Below are 16474 nucleotides of genomic sequence, written 5' to 3' on the forward strand. Positions count from 1 at the left end.
GCGCGAAACACGGGGATGAACTTGCGGAGCGCTGGTACCAGGATGACGAATGGGAGGTAGGGTGGTCTTTGTATGAAGTGGAAGGCATCGCGAAGAGTAGGTTTCGCAATTACGGGAAATGCGTTTGAGAAGATGTATGGACGAATGTATAACCACGTTGTAATCCTCCACGAGATATTCATTATAAAGTTTACAAACCGACCAACCTATTAATTAACAATCTGACTAACAAACAACCTAACTAACTAAATTAGAACTTCACAGCCGAACAATCTAACTAACAACCTAACAACCGAACAACCGAGCAACTAAACAAGTGAATAACCTAACAATCGGAGAACCTAAAAGCCTAACTACTCTAACTCTACTCTAACTCTACTCTAACCTAAGATAAACACTCTATAACATAGACACTACAAGACAGGCGCAGAGACGTACCTAACTAACAATCTAACAAACCAACAACCTCTAACCCTACGCTAATCTAACACAAACACAATACAACAAAGCTACCAAAAGACAGGCGCAGAGACGTACGTGGCGTATTTACGCTCTATTTCCCCAAAACGTCTATACCTTCTAAAACTAACTGTATACCTTCTCCCAAGAAGTATCGCGAACAGAAACAAGAAGAAACACCTGATCACGCGTAGAGCTACGACAATTCTACGAGAAAAGTCTCAAGGGCAAGTAAGCTACTAATTACATTGCGGCGATGTGCATGCTTTGGCACGGGCAGCGGCATTAACACTAGCATTAGCACCTCAAACAAAACAAGACGCCTGAGCTAGTTGGCATGTACCAATGTCTCCCCTTCGCCCTTTGGTAAAATCATAAGGAAATTAGAATGCTGACTTTGTGTATATAAGCTCGCAGCGAGGTCCATGTAAAGAAACTTCGCAAGACTACGTAAGATAGCACAAACGTTTACGTACCAACAACCACTCTTTTGTAGCAATCGCGTGGAAAACTCACTCTGAAACTAATAACCTCGTGGTAAATACAGCAACGCCTTCTCCTATCTCTTACACCCTCTAGGCAGTCTTTAACACATTTACCTACGAAAGTTGTGTGATAGACGCATTACTAGCGGATGTCACAACACCAGATTTCCACGTCCACTTCAGTTCACCAAGCACATCACCCCATCATCTCATTCCTTTGCCCGAACAATAAACAATATCATTACAACAATAATTCTACTAACCCTAGAGCCTACATTGGCGCTGAATCGACTACTCTGCGTGGTGTGAACTTGATGTAAGCTGCAGGCTTTACGCACCCCATCACACCATCACCGCACCACCGTCCCTCCCCTCTCTCTCCATTCCCTCTCCTCTCTCCATCCCCCCAACCCCATACCTTACAAACCCATCCCTTACAAACCCCCACCCCATGCCTACCGCATAAAACTCCCAAAATTCAAAAACGTACTCCCACTCGGTTTCTGCGTCGCACTCCTCGGCGTAACCGGCCTAGCCTTGTGGTCCAATTCTTCCTTCGCTTGGACCGTGACGGGTTTGAAGGACATGGGTTGGTATGGCGGACCGCCTTGTTGGGTGGAAGACTGTTGGGAAGACTGTTGTTGTTGTTGGGATTGAGGTTGCGACGACGGCGCATGGCTATAAGATTGGCTAGATTGCGGGTGCCACGGCATACCAGCCGGAGCCCAACCTGTCGAATTTGTATTCGTATTTGTATTCGAAGCCGTGGTATTCCTGAACGAAGTAGGTTGCTCACGAGTATACAATCCATTCGGCTGCTGTGCCGATGCCGAAAACGTAGATAAAAGCGGTTCACTCCGTTTCCTCTGCAAATTCCTGCGTCGACTATCCTGCGCCGACTTCTCCAGCGTCTCAGCAATCCTGCTCGTCTTCGCCGTATCCATGGTAAACCAGCCTGCATCCAGAATCTGCTGGGCTGTAGGCCTATCCGTAGGAACAGGATTGAGAACCCAGCTCAGGAACTTGATTTCCTTCTCCGGAACACCCTTCTCCAGTAGCCTCTCCCAGTGTTGTCCTTCGTGGTGGGAGCGGTCGTGGTAAGGGAGTCTGCAGCCGTCGTAGTAATCCAAGGCGCCAAGACCGAAGTCGTGTGCTATAGCTCGTTCGACGGAACGCTCTTTCTGGCCTTGGCCTGTGTTGCCTTGGAGGAGCTCATCGTAGATGCCGTATTTGTTGAAGGAGGCTTGTGCTTCGAGGAGCTGGCAGTAGATGACGCCCCAGGACCAGATGTCGGCTGGCTGGTTGATCTCGTTGCGGAAGTAGACTTCGGGGGCGCGGTATACGATGGGTTGGACTAGGCCTTTTGCTGGCTCCATGACGATTCCTAGGTCTCCGAGTTTGGCGGTGATGCGGTCGTCGCCGACGGAGGCTTTTTTGTTGGGCTCGTCTTCGAAGCCGCTGAGGAGGATGTTCTGCATCTTTAGGTCTGGATCAAGTTAGCTTTTACTTGTCGTTCTAGTCGTGTGTGTAGAGGCTCACCTGCATACACCAAGCCTCGTTGATGCACATCCCGCAAGCCCATCAACGCCGAGCGCATGATACCCTTGAGTTCCACATCGCTGAACTGGCGCTTCTTGCGCGCATCCCAGAGAGTCGATTGAAGGATCTCGAGCACGATTCGGGGCGGTTCGCCTCTAGCGGATGGTGGGATGCGGTCCACTTGTTGTCGGATCGTTGGAATGCCCTTGAGGAGCTCGTGCATGATCATCTCGTGTTGGAACTTTGGCCATCCGAAACCGACGTCATCGTCGCCGGGTTGCTTCACGATGAAGATCTTCGATTGGGAAGCTGCGTCGACAGCTACCCATACATTGGCCTGACCGAGTGGCTTGACGAGAAGGTAGCGGTAGCCGTGTTCGCCGACGAGCTCAGCGCCCTCGCGCATTTGGATTGTAGCTCCAACCATTGTGAAGTGGCGATCGGGTGTGATCGAGGTTCTAGTATTCGACAGAGAAAGCGTGTATCAGTGTGATTTGCGTTGAATGGGTTGTGAAAGTAGTAATCCCTCAAGTCCCATCCATCGAAGTAGATGAGCAGAAAGGAGAAAGCGACGTCAGGTACGAGATCAGGATAATGGAAACGAAGTGGATCCAGGCGGACGGATACCGGCTGTCAAGTTCCTAAACTTAGAGAGAACGGTGTTTCCAACATTGGGAGCTTCAAGCCTGAATTGGCTGCTTGATTGCGCAGGGCCGAGCGATGACGGAAGGCCTGCAACGGTTACGGAAGTGGCGGACTAGTGTTGTCATTGGTCGCTGCGTAGTGGCCATGGCAACTCGTGTCGATCTGGCGTTGTTGATGCTCAATAAAGTGCATGCGATGCTGCATTCGATCCAGGGACACAGCCTTTACCTGGATGTAGATCTTTGAGACTTGGGCATTTCGGGAAGAGTTGTGGAGTCGGAGGTCGATGCCGGCGCGGTTACCCAGCTGAACATCTGAGATCTACCATGATCATCCCGCGCACCAAGATACAGCCTCGATTACCAGCGCCAAAGACGACCACGCATTCTACGAGGTATAGATAGACCTCAATTTCTGCTGCATTGCCACTGCAAAGAACCTCCACCGCCCCTCCGCCTTCCCTCCCCGACGTCCCCACGTCATCCATCCCAAAGCCGCCCAGTGGCCATGACAATCTGCCGATCCCTCCATATCGAAAAAGTAAACAGACTTCACTTGCTCTGGAACGTCGCTCGGGCCCGTATTGGACGTGCAAATTACCAGCAACGTACATGCCAGCATTGCCCTGGCACACGCGACGTCGCAATACAGTTACGAACACAGTAAGCTTGATGACAAGGGGAGGGAAGTAGCGAGGCGGAAGGGTCAGGGCTTGGGGGCCAATCATATGCGGATGATGGCAACAAGTGGGGCCACATTTGCGTGTTCGCAGGTCGTTCGGAAAGCTCGGAAAGACATAGTTCCTCAACCGTTCGTGGTCGCAGTTGAACATGGAAGATCCTCTTAATGGGAAGTCTGTTTAGTTATCTTTGTTTTGGTTGAGAGCGATACGCAGCTGTCTACAGTTATTATCTCATACTCGACACGTGCATGAAAAGTCACGGCCTTGATTATAGTTCGGGATGATAACTACTCAATACATTTCATATTAACATAAGCAATAACGCTTCTTCTTCTATCTAGATAACAACACTTCGCATCCCTAAGCCGAGCTCTTCGGTCTTTCATACTGATGCCTCCGCGGTCCGGCCCCGGTCTGGCCCTTTCCCTTTCTATGAGGATTCCACCCCAAGTCCCCCTCTTCAGACAACGACAGTGGTCCAGCCTTTTCATGTATACCAACAGCGCCGGTTGTGGTCTGAATACCACAATGTAACAACAGTTAAACAAGCTAGGAGGGCAACGCAGCCCTCGATCAATAATGTGGATAGAAGCGAACAAAAGGTGTTGTAGGGTAACGTAGAAGCGAAAATACGAGGCGGCTGCGATGATGATGGTGGAAAACGCCGGATAAATGCAAGACATGTGAACGGACGTAACGCTGAAACAATGCAATGCGCGGACTGGATGATGCGATTAGACTTCGTGGCGGTCGTCGAGCTCGAAGCTTCGTTTTTGGCTGATGCGACGGTAGAAGGGCATCCTTTGGTTGAAGTAGCGCATCTTTGGCGATCCAGGTCCGGTCGTGCGCTTGTTGAGAACGAAGAACTTGTACAACATGCCGAGGATTGCGAATCCAACAACGAATCCGAAGACAGTGACAAGGAGCCAGTGCTTGGCGAGCCAGAAGATGATCTTGACATCGGTCCTGTGCCAGCTGTTTCCGAGGTGGTGGGTGAAGAAACTCCAGGGGTGGTTATTGTATTCCTCGGGGAACAGGATGCGCACGCGGTTCTGGTCGATCGGGCCGGCGTTGTTGTAATGTCTCCACACAAGACTGAGGAAGAGAGGTCCGGTGGAGGCCATGACGGTGATGTAGGGGAGCGGCCAGCGACGGTTGTAGTCGGTCAGCGAGTCGATGGCCTTGAGGAAGAAAGGGTGACGAGGGACCGCGCCCATGGCATCGTTGGAGATACCAGTGGGAATGGTGCGGCGGACCCAGGCTGGGTAGGCAAGAAGAGGGTCGAGACTGCGGTTGCATCCCTGAGAATGTTAGCATTGCGACAGTTGAGAGGACATGCCATACGTACATCGTCCAAGTCAATGTAGATTCCACCAAAGTGGTGCAGGACAAAGTAGCGAATAGCATCGGCGCGCTGGATGGGGTAGGGGTAACCGTCGAAAGTCTCGAGGAACCATGGGTATCTGACGATGTTAGCTAAAACCTCGCCTGACATGGACGTGGGAGCGCCTACTCTTGAGCGATAAACTCGCGCGACTTCTTGTCGGTCCACAGCTTGTACTCGTAGTCGGGGTGGAGGTCCAGGCAGCTCTGTTGGGGGCCCTTCCAGTGCAGCGGTATACTGTCGTTGATGTACGTCTGGTGGATGATCTTGGGGATCAATTGCGGCGCATCACTAATCGCGCTCGAGTTGGGCGCAGGGAGTTCTCCGCGGAGAATGGCATCCTCGCGGCCAGTCGCAATCAGAAGACCGAGCAGTGTCCATACGCTGTGTACCGCGAAGCCGAGGACGACGATGGTGACGAGCAGGAATATGGTGACGCCTCTCCGCATGGTTGCTGTATTGTTCTCTGCCTCCTTTCCCGATGGATCGTTGTGCACGGACTAGGTGGTGAGTGAAGAAAAGGCGCGAGGGCGGGATAGAGATGTGGTATTAAAAGAGGTATAAATCAAGCATCCGGCAAGCATCAACGTCCGTCTAGTACTTGGCGGGAGAAGGAGGGAGAAAGGGCAGAGGCGTGGGCGTGAGACAAAAGACGAGCGCTGCGCGTCTAGAGGGCTAGAGTGAGGCTGTGCACAGACGCCCAATCTCAGGAGGCACGCTAACGGGGTTCGCGCCTGCCCCCTCCAGGCACTTCACATGTCAAACACGGTTCGAGCTGCGACCATCCACCCCCACACCGTTGCGGTGAATATCTGAGTGTGCTCGCCTTATCCCACCGCTCTTGGGTCCAATTTCACTGCGTAGCCAACACAAACAGCCCCGACTCTCACTCGCAGCCAGTTCCATAAGCCGTCATCGTCGCGAGAGGCTGTGTAGTGAGGCATTTCCGTCCCGCCTATGACGCGATGCTGCAGCGCGCTACATCTCCCACACTCGCTTCCCACCAGTTCCCACATTCCTACGCAGCCAGCCAAGAGCAGCTCACATGTCTCCTACGTCGACCAAGCAGTTGCGCAGTACGCGCGATAACCTTGGAAGCTAACAGCCCGCAGTGTATGTACACACCGTTGCTAGGCGCCCTGGCGTGTGTTTGGCGGGCAAATTTCTTTTGCGCCTGCTGCTAGTCGATCAGGACCCACCAAACTGGGAGAAAACCCAGCAAAGAGATGGACCTTGGTAGACTAGCGCCCATTTCGACAGTCGGCGCATTCAGTGCTGTCTCGGTAGTTTTTGCTATCGTGACCCTGGTACTTGGTTTCTCACTCCCACGGCAGGAAGCGAGCTCCATGACGTACCAACACCAAGCCTTGTCTACACAATGACGATGTTGATTGAGAATTGTTCCGCGGGTAGCACGGTACCAGGCTGGAGCGGAGTACACAACTCATGATTCGGTTGCTACTAGCCTCCACTTGAATGTGTGGAGAAGGGTCTTCGCCAAGACACCCGAGGTCTCCTTACATTGTAGCCGAGCCTTTCCAGTGCGTGCGAGCATCTTGATTCCGCCGGGTCGCATCCCGTTGAATTTACTCCGCGTTGTGTAACAAGCAGTAATCCGCCTGAAGTCTCATCATGAACTGCGAAATCGCTGTCGAGTAGTGGGTGTTGAACGTTGCCATCTCGGGCCTTGATAAGTAAGGTTGACTGACTGAAAGATTTCTCTTTTATTCGAGAAGCTGTTACTCGCCGTCGCGCCTCCCACCATATGAGATGTGAGAGAAGCGACGCTTGAGCGTGTCAACTGCAGCATGCTGAACTCGCAGCACAAGAGCGAGCCACTTTCATTTCTTCACCTTGTTCGACTTTGCTATGCCGAACAACGCCCTACGACCTATCAGTACCTCCTAGCCATGTCACCAACTTGACCTCTTACTTGAACTTCCATTCAGCTGGTATTCTGCACAACAACCCCTACCACGATGTTGATTCCACTCGGACTATGGACGTTGCTAGTAGCCGCGGTCACATCGGCGGCCATCTCGATCGATAAGCCTACATTGCCAGACAGAGCGGATGTTTATCCTGGTGAACCGCCTGGACCACGTACATCATTCGTTGTAACATCCAAGTTGTGCGTCATCCTGCTATCTGGGCTACTTGGTACGCAAGACTGCTCGCTTCATCTAGATGCAACGTTCAACTGACACGAACAGGATATCGCGTTCGAATACTTGACCGCCAGCCTTTCAATCGCATAACCTTGACCCAAGTCTACGTCTTCATCCTCTACTTCCTCTCGATTGGCTTCGCTTTCTCCGCCGCAGTCGTAAACAACGGCCTAGGGCTAGGAACAAACGCTGTCTGCAAGGTCGCCATGAGGCTGTGCATCGTATTCTATGCCGGCAGTAAAGTGAGCATGTGAGGTGGTCCCTTCTAAAGAGATCATGGATGTATTGGAAAAACTAATTCCCGGCTTGGTGGATAGGTATCTCTTTCTTGTCGAGCGAGCGCACGCCCTGCGAGCACCTTACATGACGCGCTATCATGACCCATTATGGCTATACAGCACCATTGGCATCGTAGTGAGCCTTGGTACCATTGGATGTGTCGCGTTCATCCTACCGGTGTTCTGGATCTCCGAAGATGGACGTTGCCGCATCGGTGTCAAGCGATACACCGGCGTCCCGCTCTTGACATGCGATATCGTCATCAACGTCTACCTCACGCTTGTGTTTGTTTACCTCTTGAGCCCTTTGGTCAGAGGCGGCCAAACCTCGAGCGCCAGTTTCCCGAGTCGTTTAGCACTGTGGATCGGCAATATCTGTAGTCGAACAAAGAACAAAGCCACGCCCAACCTTCATCGATCAAACGAAGTCATGGCAAAGAAAGTTGAAACTCTGCTGTGGAAGACATTCTGGGGAACAGTCTTTGTTATCGTGCCGACTGGCGCGAATCTTGCCTCTCTGTGCATTCTGCAGGGAAATGAACTGGCCTTTGTCTGTTGAACTCTGACTGACCATGAGAGCATTCGCTGACGTCTTCTTGTGGCGACAGGTCTGCTATACGATTTGCACGTTGGACGGTACTTTCACCGCCAGCTTGTTATGAATCTTGCTAACCGAATGTCAACAGTCACGTGGGCTGCTGTGGTATTCCACTGGCTTACAATGGCTGGTACCGACGAGAAAGAGGGCGGTTCTGCAGCGTAAGTAACGAGCCTTTCATCTACTCGTATCTGACACGCTGTAGGCCACCGGCACGTCAAAACACGTGCCCGCAAGTTCCACGACCTGCAGCACAGCCTCCGATGCGAAAGAAAACTTCAATGTCGGACCTTTCCTTGAACCTGTTTTCGGACGATGCAGACAAAGATGACGAAGGAAGGTTTCCAAGCAGGCCAGGTCTCAGCAAAGATCACACATCAACCACGCTTCATCGGAGCCCCAGCATACGTTCGGATTCACAATGGAGAGACTCTGGTCATTCTACTCTGGTATCTGTTCCCAACAACATCGTCTGACCAGGCTGGGTGAGGTCAAAAGTCGGAGTCCTCTTCTTCGATGATGGCTTGTGAGAGCAGACCCCGCCTGCGAGGCCCAGCAACCTTTTTCAACACCACAGGCGTCACACTCGGTGAATGGTCGATGGGTTCCTCCTTCTTCACACGCCGCGCAGCCCTGTACTCGGCGGCTGTTCTTCCCTGTTCAGGCTCCTTGGGCACGATGGGTGCGTCGATCTTAAGAGTTGATGACAGAAATCTGAAGATTACAAAGATGATGGTGCCGGTAATGCATCCTATGAGGCTGGCTGTTCCGAAGTAGACGTATAGCGTCTTTGTATATTAGTATAGTAAAGATTATACGCAATGGATCAAGATTGAATACCTCTATCCTCTCCAACCACTTGACGCTAAATGGGATTGATAACACTCTGATGATTGATTGCCCGAGGTGGATGAAGGGTAGCAGGACGAATGTGATGACGTTGTAGAATGGAAGTAATAGGATGACGACGAGATTGATGAGTTTGTTGATGGGAAACCAGATCACGTGTGCCAGCTGCACGGAGATGCGTGCGACGACTGAGAAGACGGTACTCGCGTCCATATCCGCGCGGGCAGATGTATTGACGCGTTGGTGGTGTTTGGGCGCGACTCACGATACAGGGCCGACTGCCCCACGATAGGTGTCATTGGCTCGTGCATTGAGCTATCGGCGATGGGTGCAGCCATGGAAATGCTAATCCCTGTGAGGCGCTGCATGCAATCCAGCGGCCGGGGCCAGCTCCAGCTTCAGTCCTGTAACGTCGCCCTCGTGCACATATCCAGCGGGCGTATCCATGGGGAACCAGAATTCGCGGTCGACGACGCCGACGTCGAACCCGGCCTCGCCCACCAACAACGTGACTGCATCACATGGCCACGGCAACGGCAATCACAGCGGCCACGGGCACGAGCGACCCCAACACCACCACCACCTGCCGCACCTTCACCCCCCGCACAGCCAGCACCACAGCGCCCGCCGCCGCGAGTCGATCCAGGCGCTGAGTGCGGCCAAAGCCCCCGCGGCTCCCAGCGTGAGCCTCGTCGACGCTGAGAGCCATCCCACGTCGGCCCGCCCCATCTCGCGTGGGAGAGCGCAAACCGTGGGAACTAGCACCAGGGCCATTACCTCGCAGCTGCAGGCCGCCCAGGACCACTACAACAACACCCAGGCCCGCAACCACTCGGCCCACACCCACGACCAAGCTATGGGCAACGAGCAGAGCAGCCAGAAGGGCGCCCACTTCCGCAGCAGCGACAAGGACAAGGACAAGGACAAGCAGGGCCATGCCGCCTCCCGCGATGCGACTCCCCCGCAACCAGCGCCTGTACCCGACGCAGCGCCCATCAACCCAGCGCCCTCTCTAGAAACCTCACCCCGCGCGCCCTCGCCCAGCGCCCCCGTCGACGTCCCCTCCACCCTCGCAGCAAGCTCCTCCCCACCCCTCTCCTCCGCCATCCCCTCCTCCCTCGACCCAGCCTCCGCCTCCGACTACCTCCCTCCCGCATCCCAATTCTCGCGCCCACCGCGCCTCCCCCTCCCCATAGAAGAAGAAGTGCACACCCCCGGCAGCCCCATCATCTCGCCCCAGGAAATATGGACGCCTGTCCACGAGAGCGATGCCGATGGCATGTTGCCGCGCAGATCGAGCATGCTGAGTACGACGACGGCGGATGATGAGGACTTAGGAGAGGAGTTCAAGGGACCGGGGCAGGGGAGGCCGACTGTGCCGACGCTGATTGAGTGGGAGGGGAGTGGGGAGAGGGTTTATGTTACGGGGACTTTTGCGGGGTGGAATCGGAAATATAAGTTGCATAGGAAGTAAGTTGTTTCGTTTTCTTGGGGTGTCTCGGGCATGGACTTTGTTCGAGCATGATTGGCGGGGCAGCCATGCAGGCAGACGTTTACGAGGGTTGCGCCTCGAACTTGATCTGCATCTGCCGCCTTCGAGGTTACACCACACACCGACAGTACTAACATCTCCCAGCGGCCCCAGCAAGAAGAAAGATGCCCTCTCCGCCTACGTCTCCGTCACCCCAGGAACCCACCACCTCACCTTCCTCGTCGACAACGACATGCGCACAAGCGACAAGCTCCCCACCGCCGTAGACTACACCAACATCCTCGTAAACTACATCGAAGTCCCCTACCCAGAACTCACCCCCCTCCCCGCCAGCCCCCCAGCCAAAGACGCCGCCGCATCCACCGACCCCCTCGATGCCGCAACCCCCGTCCAAGAACGCGAAGCCCCAGCCGGCATGTACCCGCCCCAAATCCTTCCCCCGACCCCCGATCTAGACCCCGCCTCCATCACCGCGCCCCCGATCGAACCCGCCAAACCCGTCGTCCCCGAGCCGACGAAGAAATACCACCAAAACATCCCCCGCTACCTCCTCGATCTCGATGCGCCAGAGGAATCGTCCCGTTTTGCGCGCGCGAATGCTATGACGAATAACCTGCCTGCGCCGCCCTCCCTCCCTGGTTTTCTGGGCAAGAGCATATTGAACGGCACGACGCCGATGAAGGATGATAGCAGTGTGTTGATTCATCCGAATCATACGGTGCTGAATCATCTGGCGACGAGTAGTATTAAGGATAATATTTTGGCTACTAGTGCTACTACGAGGTATAAACAGAAGGTATGTGGAATGAAGAGTTTGTGGGGGAAGGGGGGATGGGGATGTGGATGTGGATGATGATGCTAATGTGTGGGTAGTTTTTGACGACGATTATGTATAAGCCGAAGGAGGAGCATGGGGAGGTTTATTAGATGGGGTGGTGGTGAAGGCTTTGCGCCTGATGTCAGGGGATAGTGGGAGGAGTGGAAAAGACTGAAGTCGGCTGTCTGGAAGGCGGAGAAGAATGGTGCGTGATAGGGAAAAGACGACCGAGCTTCGGCTCTTGCTTCGGCTTTTGCTTCGGCGTTGGGCTTTGGCTACATGTTTCACAGGGTGTTATGTCAGGAGTTTCAAAGGCGCGTTTCGGCAAAGCATACGAAAGCGGGCTGGCTGGTTTATGAGAACTACGGTTTCTTTGGTTCTGTATGGTTCAATACCCCATAATGGTAGCATTTCTTGGTGTATATGTATATTTGCCAACGATTACGAGTATGCAGACGGTTGTGCTTTGCATCCTGTTTTTGGATTCGATGTGGGAAAAGGCGTGAAGACGAAAGGGATCTAAAGGAAGTGGTTGGCCCTCTTTTCACCTCTTTGTTTGACTTCATGCTCAATCTACACGATGCACGTCGCGCACATGCAGATTTGGCGAGCTATCTCCATCGCCCAAACTGTCCCTCTACGCCCTTGTCCAGACGTCAATCTTCTTTATTTATCAATTCCCATATCTCAGTGCATGATATAAAGCTCGTCGATCGCTTGGTCATGGGGTTTGTTGGGGTGAGTGATTACAGCGTCAAGACCCTGATCCGGAGGATTTAGCTGTTTACGACATCAGCATAGTACCCTGATGCTTAAACCAGCCGATCGACATGTCAGTGATGAGGTGAGGATGATATATTAGGGGGGATTGTAAAGGCGTCGCCTGCCCTGCTGTGGCATTGCTAGGAGACGCTTCCTCTTTCCTCATCTCTTTACGATACGGGAGCCTTGTCTTTCGTACTATAAACACAAGAATTCGTAGCTCAGTGCAGCATCAACACCGATAACTTGCCGAGTCACACGAGTCGGACTCGCTCGACAGCAAACATGCCCCGACGCAACACCTCCAAGTTCCGAGCCGCCGCAGAAGAAGACTTCGCATTCCCCGCCACGCCATCCGCATCTTCACCCGGTCTGTCTGGCACCAACACCACGAACTACACCTACACTCCCTCCCCATGGCCATCTCCATCCTCGTCTTCAACCTCCATCCCCACCCCATCCCACTTCCACGACGCCCCCGAAACACCCACATCCTCGCCACCTCCTCCCTCCTCCAGCACCGGCAAGGAAACCAACATCAACACCAGCAAACCCTCTTCCACCTCCGCGTCCAAAGCAAAGCAACTAGCGCCAGCTTCTCCACCAACGCCCTCCCGCCTCCCTAGAACCGTCAACGTCAATGTCAAGCCCACTCCGAACCCAAGCCCCAGTACAAGTCAGAGCAACCTCCTCTCCTCACGCATCGCGTCGTACGAAGCACGCACCGCGTCTGCGCGCTCGCCCACGCGCGGTGCGGCAAAGGGGCGGAGCACGTCTGTGGATCCGACGTTGATGGGGTTTGGCAAGTACTATGATGCTGCTACGAAGAAGTTTTGTGTTGGGGATGGAGAGGAGGGCGGTGTTGAGGAGATGGAAGAAGAGAGTGAGGGTTTGGGGGAGAGGAGGGGACGTAGTGGGACTATGATACGTGATCTGGTAGAAGAAGAGGAGGAGCATGTTGTATCGTCGAAAATACCGTCCGTGGCTTGGCCTCCGGGTGTGTTCCCTCCGGGTACCGAAGCGGGCAATCGACGTGATGCAAGGCTTTGGGATGGAGAGAAGGAGGGTATCGTTGCAGTCAGCCCCTCTGTCGCGCCATCCGATTCCTGGCTCGCGGCGCCCGATGCCGGGCAGGAGGAGGAAGCGAGGGAGTATTGGGATGGCGTGTTAGCCCATGTGAACGAGGCGGGTGATGATGCGCTTCGGGAGAAGAAGCAAGGTACGTGCTCTCGCATCCTTCCCCCATGTATACTTCCAGTGTGACAATACTGACAAAAGCCATCTCACAGTCCTAGGCTATCCCTCCGACAACATGGACTACCACCGCAGCAAGATGCCCGCCCGCGACGAACACAGCGAGCCAACCGAGTTCTCAGAGCGAAAAGCCAACAGAGACAAAGTCATGCAGGTCCTCATCAACAGCGTGTACCCCAAGCACAAAGTTGAAGGCGTATCCTTCGACAACACCGAGGTCTTGAACGAGGATCGCAGGAAGCGAGCAATTTGTATCGACGACCCAGATGCCGACGCATCTCCGCCGCCCGCCTGTAACCACTGCGAATACGTCACGTTGCCGCTACACGACCGACTGAGGAACAAGCTGCCTTCGCCAAGCATCTTCACGCCCTGGACATACCGGTCCAAGTACCACGAGCTCCGAGCTGTTGAGATGGCTAGTATGAGCCAAGATCTTCCACTTAAAGACGACTCGCTCAAAGCAAGAGGCATGCACTACGACCGCAACAGAACCGTGCTCGAGGCGGCGCTGGAGGAAGACAGGATCTTGAGGAAAGAGCCACATGTCGTCGATGCACTCAGGTGCCACTACGGCCACAACCTCAAGGCACCGGGAAACATGTCGTGTGGAACGCATCATCCGCGAATGATATCCGATGTCGACACGATGCAGTACTTGCTCTTAGGGCAGCAGGAGCTGAGACGCGATATCGAGCGCCTCGAGTGCGTGAGGCGTGCTGTAGGCACTTCCGTCTCGACTGTGCGTTTACTGCCGACCCGCTACCGTGGACGGGCCAAAGGAAAGGTCCTAGGAAGAATGACGGCAGAAGAACATCTTGAAGAGCTCGCGAGAAAGGCACTGATGGTGGATGACGACATGTCCGATGTGCCCGTGGATGAGCCGCTTCCAGTCCAATCTGAGCAGTACCGCACCTCAACCAGTCTCGATACCATTGTGGAGAGTCCGCCCAGAGCCCGTAGCTTGAGCGTTGGGACAGCACTTTACGTGACTGAAGAGTATACCCCTTTCGTCGAGCAGCCGAGACCACGTCAAAACGTTACGTCGCGATCATCCTCAGTATACAGCGGCGGTGCTGCAAAGACGAAGAGAAGTGTTTCCATCCCACCCGCTCTGCCTAGGCAATCAGAGAACAGCGATGCCAGAGGTGTTCAGCCCCGGGAAAAGGATCGTGCTTCTCATAGGATTATGCAGAGTATCCGATCATTCCACAACCGCAGTCGGTCACGTCATGCGTCATCAGCCGGTAGCGATTCGAGTCGTACCGGAAGACGCGAAGAACGTGGGAGAAGGGAGGGTGTCGTCACCAGTCCGACTCGGCATGACGAGGAGAGATATCCCAAACGCCAGAACATCGTGCAGCAGTAAGTGATGGCCTTATTCCACCACCTGGCCGCGTTCATCTTGGGATACTTCTTCGACAAGCTTTTCGGTGTTCTTTGTACTGCGTCGACGTTCGGAAGCAGTGTAGCAGTTGGTTTAAGGAAAGGCGCACCATGCCGTCGCAATCCTGGCGGCCTGCCGAGTCGTGGTTGGCAGGGCACTGTTCATTGTGGTGGCGCATGGTTCCGTCGTTGGTCGAGCGGTCGTGATCAACGATAGGTCGGAGGTTGACCGTACTCAAACATCTCTTTCAGTGGACTTCCTTCATGGCCATAGGGCGATTATCATCAACCTAGCCGTAGTCTGCGCCTATCTATTAGTAGATAGTCCTTTGAATCCGACCACAAACATACAAATCACGTCTTGCCAATATCCTGTTGCCTGTCTTTGTGCGAAAGCCTCCGACTTGATCACCAAGGTTGATCCTAGCCCAGGATTTCATCGCTTTGATATGAGAGGTATTGACCATAGTCATGACATCGTCAGTTGGCAGCGAGTGAACCGAGACACCAAGCCCAGATGAAGCATGCAGGTAAGTAGTATCAGCACGTCTTGTGATGCTGACAAGCGGCCCCAACCCAGACGACTCTGTCAACCACAGGATGCCGTCCATAGTAAGCGCATCGATCCACCGAATGCGTGTGGTAGATACATCCGCAAACAGGAAACTTCTCGACTACTCGAATACACATACTGTGGGGCTGGTGTTCGGACCGATGGTGATGTTGTCTTGTAACAAGTTCGCGCAAGATAGGTGGAAGGGAATGAAATGATACATGAGTACTCCAAGATATCGAAATGACAGCATATAAAGGGAGTCGTTGACCCTCTGGACAGGTCGCAACATCCGCGACGAGCCTGCTCTGTAGGCACCGTCTCGAAGCCCGGGACTAATGGATTATGATCCTTGCCTGGCGTGAAGCATAACGGTAATTCTTCCTTCGATGCGCTTAGCGGCCATGTCAAAAAAAGCTGATCAGCGTCGTCAAATCATCAAAGATAGTAGTAAGAAACAGTCTCATTGGTGCCGTGATACTCTTCCAACGGCCGCAGACACCCGCATACGAGCAAGGAGGAGGACGGCGGACACGAAGCCACAGAACAAAGCCTCGTAGTTGACGTCGAGGTATATTTCTTGGCTACCGAATGACAGTCCAGGGACGCCTGCTGTGATCCTGGTGATGTCTCACCAGAGCACATGGCTTCGCGGTCACAGGACGGCTGGGGCGTGTGGTTCGTCCGGAGGAGGCAGAGCTGAGATTAGAAGACCAGAAAGCAGCAAAGGAAGTGCGCTACCGGCGGCATCCGTGCTGTGAGCACGGGCTGACGGCCATGCTTCTCTCGTTACCAGAGGGAAGTGCCGATGCTAAATCAGACATTCCGGTGCCCAAAGTGCGCGGCGTGCAGACGCATGCGGCGTAGTGGCAAGAAGGATTCGTACGTCTCTCGATCGTCATCCTTGTGGACGGGCAACAAGCTTCGTGGTGTCGTGTGTGTGCAGGGGGTCACGATGTCAGACGCGACGGAAGTGGCATGAAGCACTGACCACCCGACGTCAGCCCTAACTTCTCTTACTAAGCAAAGAACTACCTTGGTAACTCCAACACTTCCGAGGTCATCCATCACATTGTTCTTCATCTATAATCCTGAGATGCCGTGTCTACCTCGGCCGCGTCAT

General features: G+C 53.8%; 5 protein-coding genes across 5 annotated transcripts; 2 read left to right on the top strand and 3 right to left on the bottom strand.

Moving 5' to 3' along the window:
• Positions 1-1399: 1399 nt before the first annotated feature.
• On the bottom strand, positions 1400-2910 carry J4E88_006197 (uncharacterized protein; the record flags this gene model as incomplete). The annotated part of the gene is made up of 2 exons (XM_049399827.1): positions 1400-2430; positions 2484-2910. The coding sequence occupies 2 exons, from the start codon at positions 2908-2910 to the stop codon at positions 1400-1402; spliced, it is 1458 nt and encodes a 485-aa protein (XP_049254138.1).
• Positions 2911-4544: 1634 nt separating this feature from the next.
• J4E88_006198 (uncharacterized protein) lies at positions 4545-5643 on the bottom strand (the record flags this gene model as incomplete). The annotated part of the gene is made up of 3 exons (XM_049399828.1): positions 4545-5111; positions 5159-5273; positions 5324-5643. The coding sequence occupies 3 exons, from the start codon at positions 5641-5643 to the stop codon at positions 4545-4547; spliced, it is 1002 nt and encodes a 333-aa protein (XP_049254139.1).
• A 3086-nt stretch (positions 5644-8729) lies between these two features.
• J4E88_006199 (uncharacterized protein) lies at positions 8730-9300 on the bottom strand (the record flags this gene model as incomplete). Its single annotated transcript, XM_049399829.1, has 2 exons — positions 8730-9026; positions 9079-9300. The coding sequence occupies 2 exons, from the start codon at positions 9298-9300 to the stop codon at positions 8730-8732; spliced, it is 519 nt and encodes a 172-aa protein (XP_049254140.1).
• A 643-nt stretch (positions 9301-9943) lies between these two features.
• On the top strand, positions 9944-11506 carry J4E88_006200 (uncharacterized protein; the record flags this gene model as incomplete). Its single annotated transcript, XM_049399830.1, has 3 exons — positions 9944-10557; positions 10724-11375; positions 11453-11506. The coding sequence occupies 3 exons, from the start codon at positions 9944-9946 to the stop codon at positions 11504-11506; spliced, it is 1320 nt and encodes a 439-aa protein (XP_049254141.1).
• Positions 11507-12443: 937 nt separating this feature from the next.
• On the top strand, positions 12444-14781 carry J4E88_006201 (uncharacterized protein; the record flags this gene model as incomplete). Its single annotated transcript, XM_049399831.1, has 2 exons — positions 12444-13377; positions 13454-14781. The coding sequence occupies 2 exons, from the start codon at positions 12444-12446 to the stop codon at positions 14779-14781; spliced, it is 2262 nt and encodes a 753-aa protein (XP_049254142.1).
• Positions 14782-16474: the final 1693 nt, after the last annotated feature.

Source organism: Alternaria novae-zelandiae, assembly GCF_023758075.1.
Source record: "Alternaria novae-zelandiae strain BMP 2774 chromosome Unknown scaffold_12, whole genome shotgun sequence".
In the NCBI taxonomy this organism is placed as follows: Eukaryota; Fungi; Ascomycota; class Dothideomycetes; order Pleosporales; family Pleosporaceae; genus Alternaria; species Alternaria novae-zelandiae.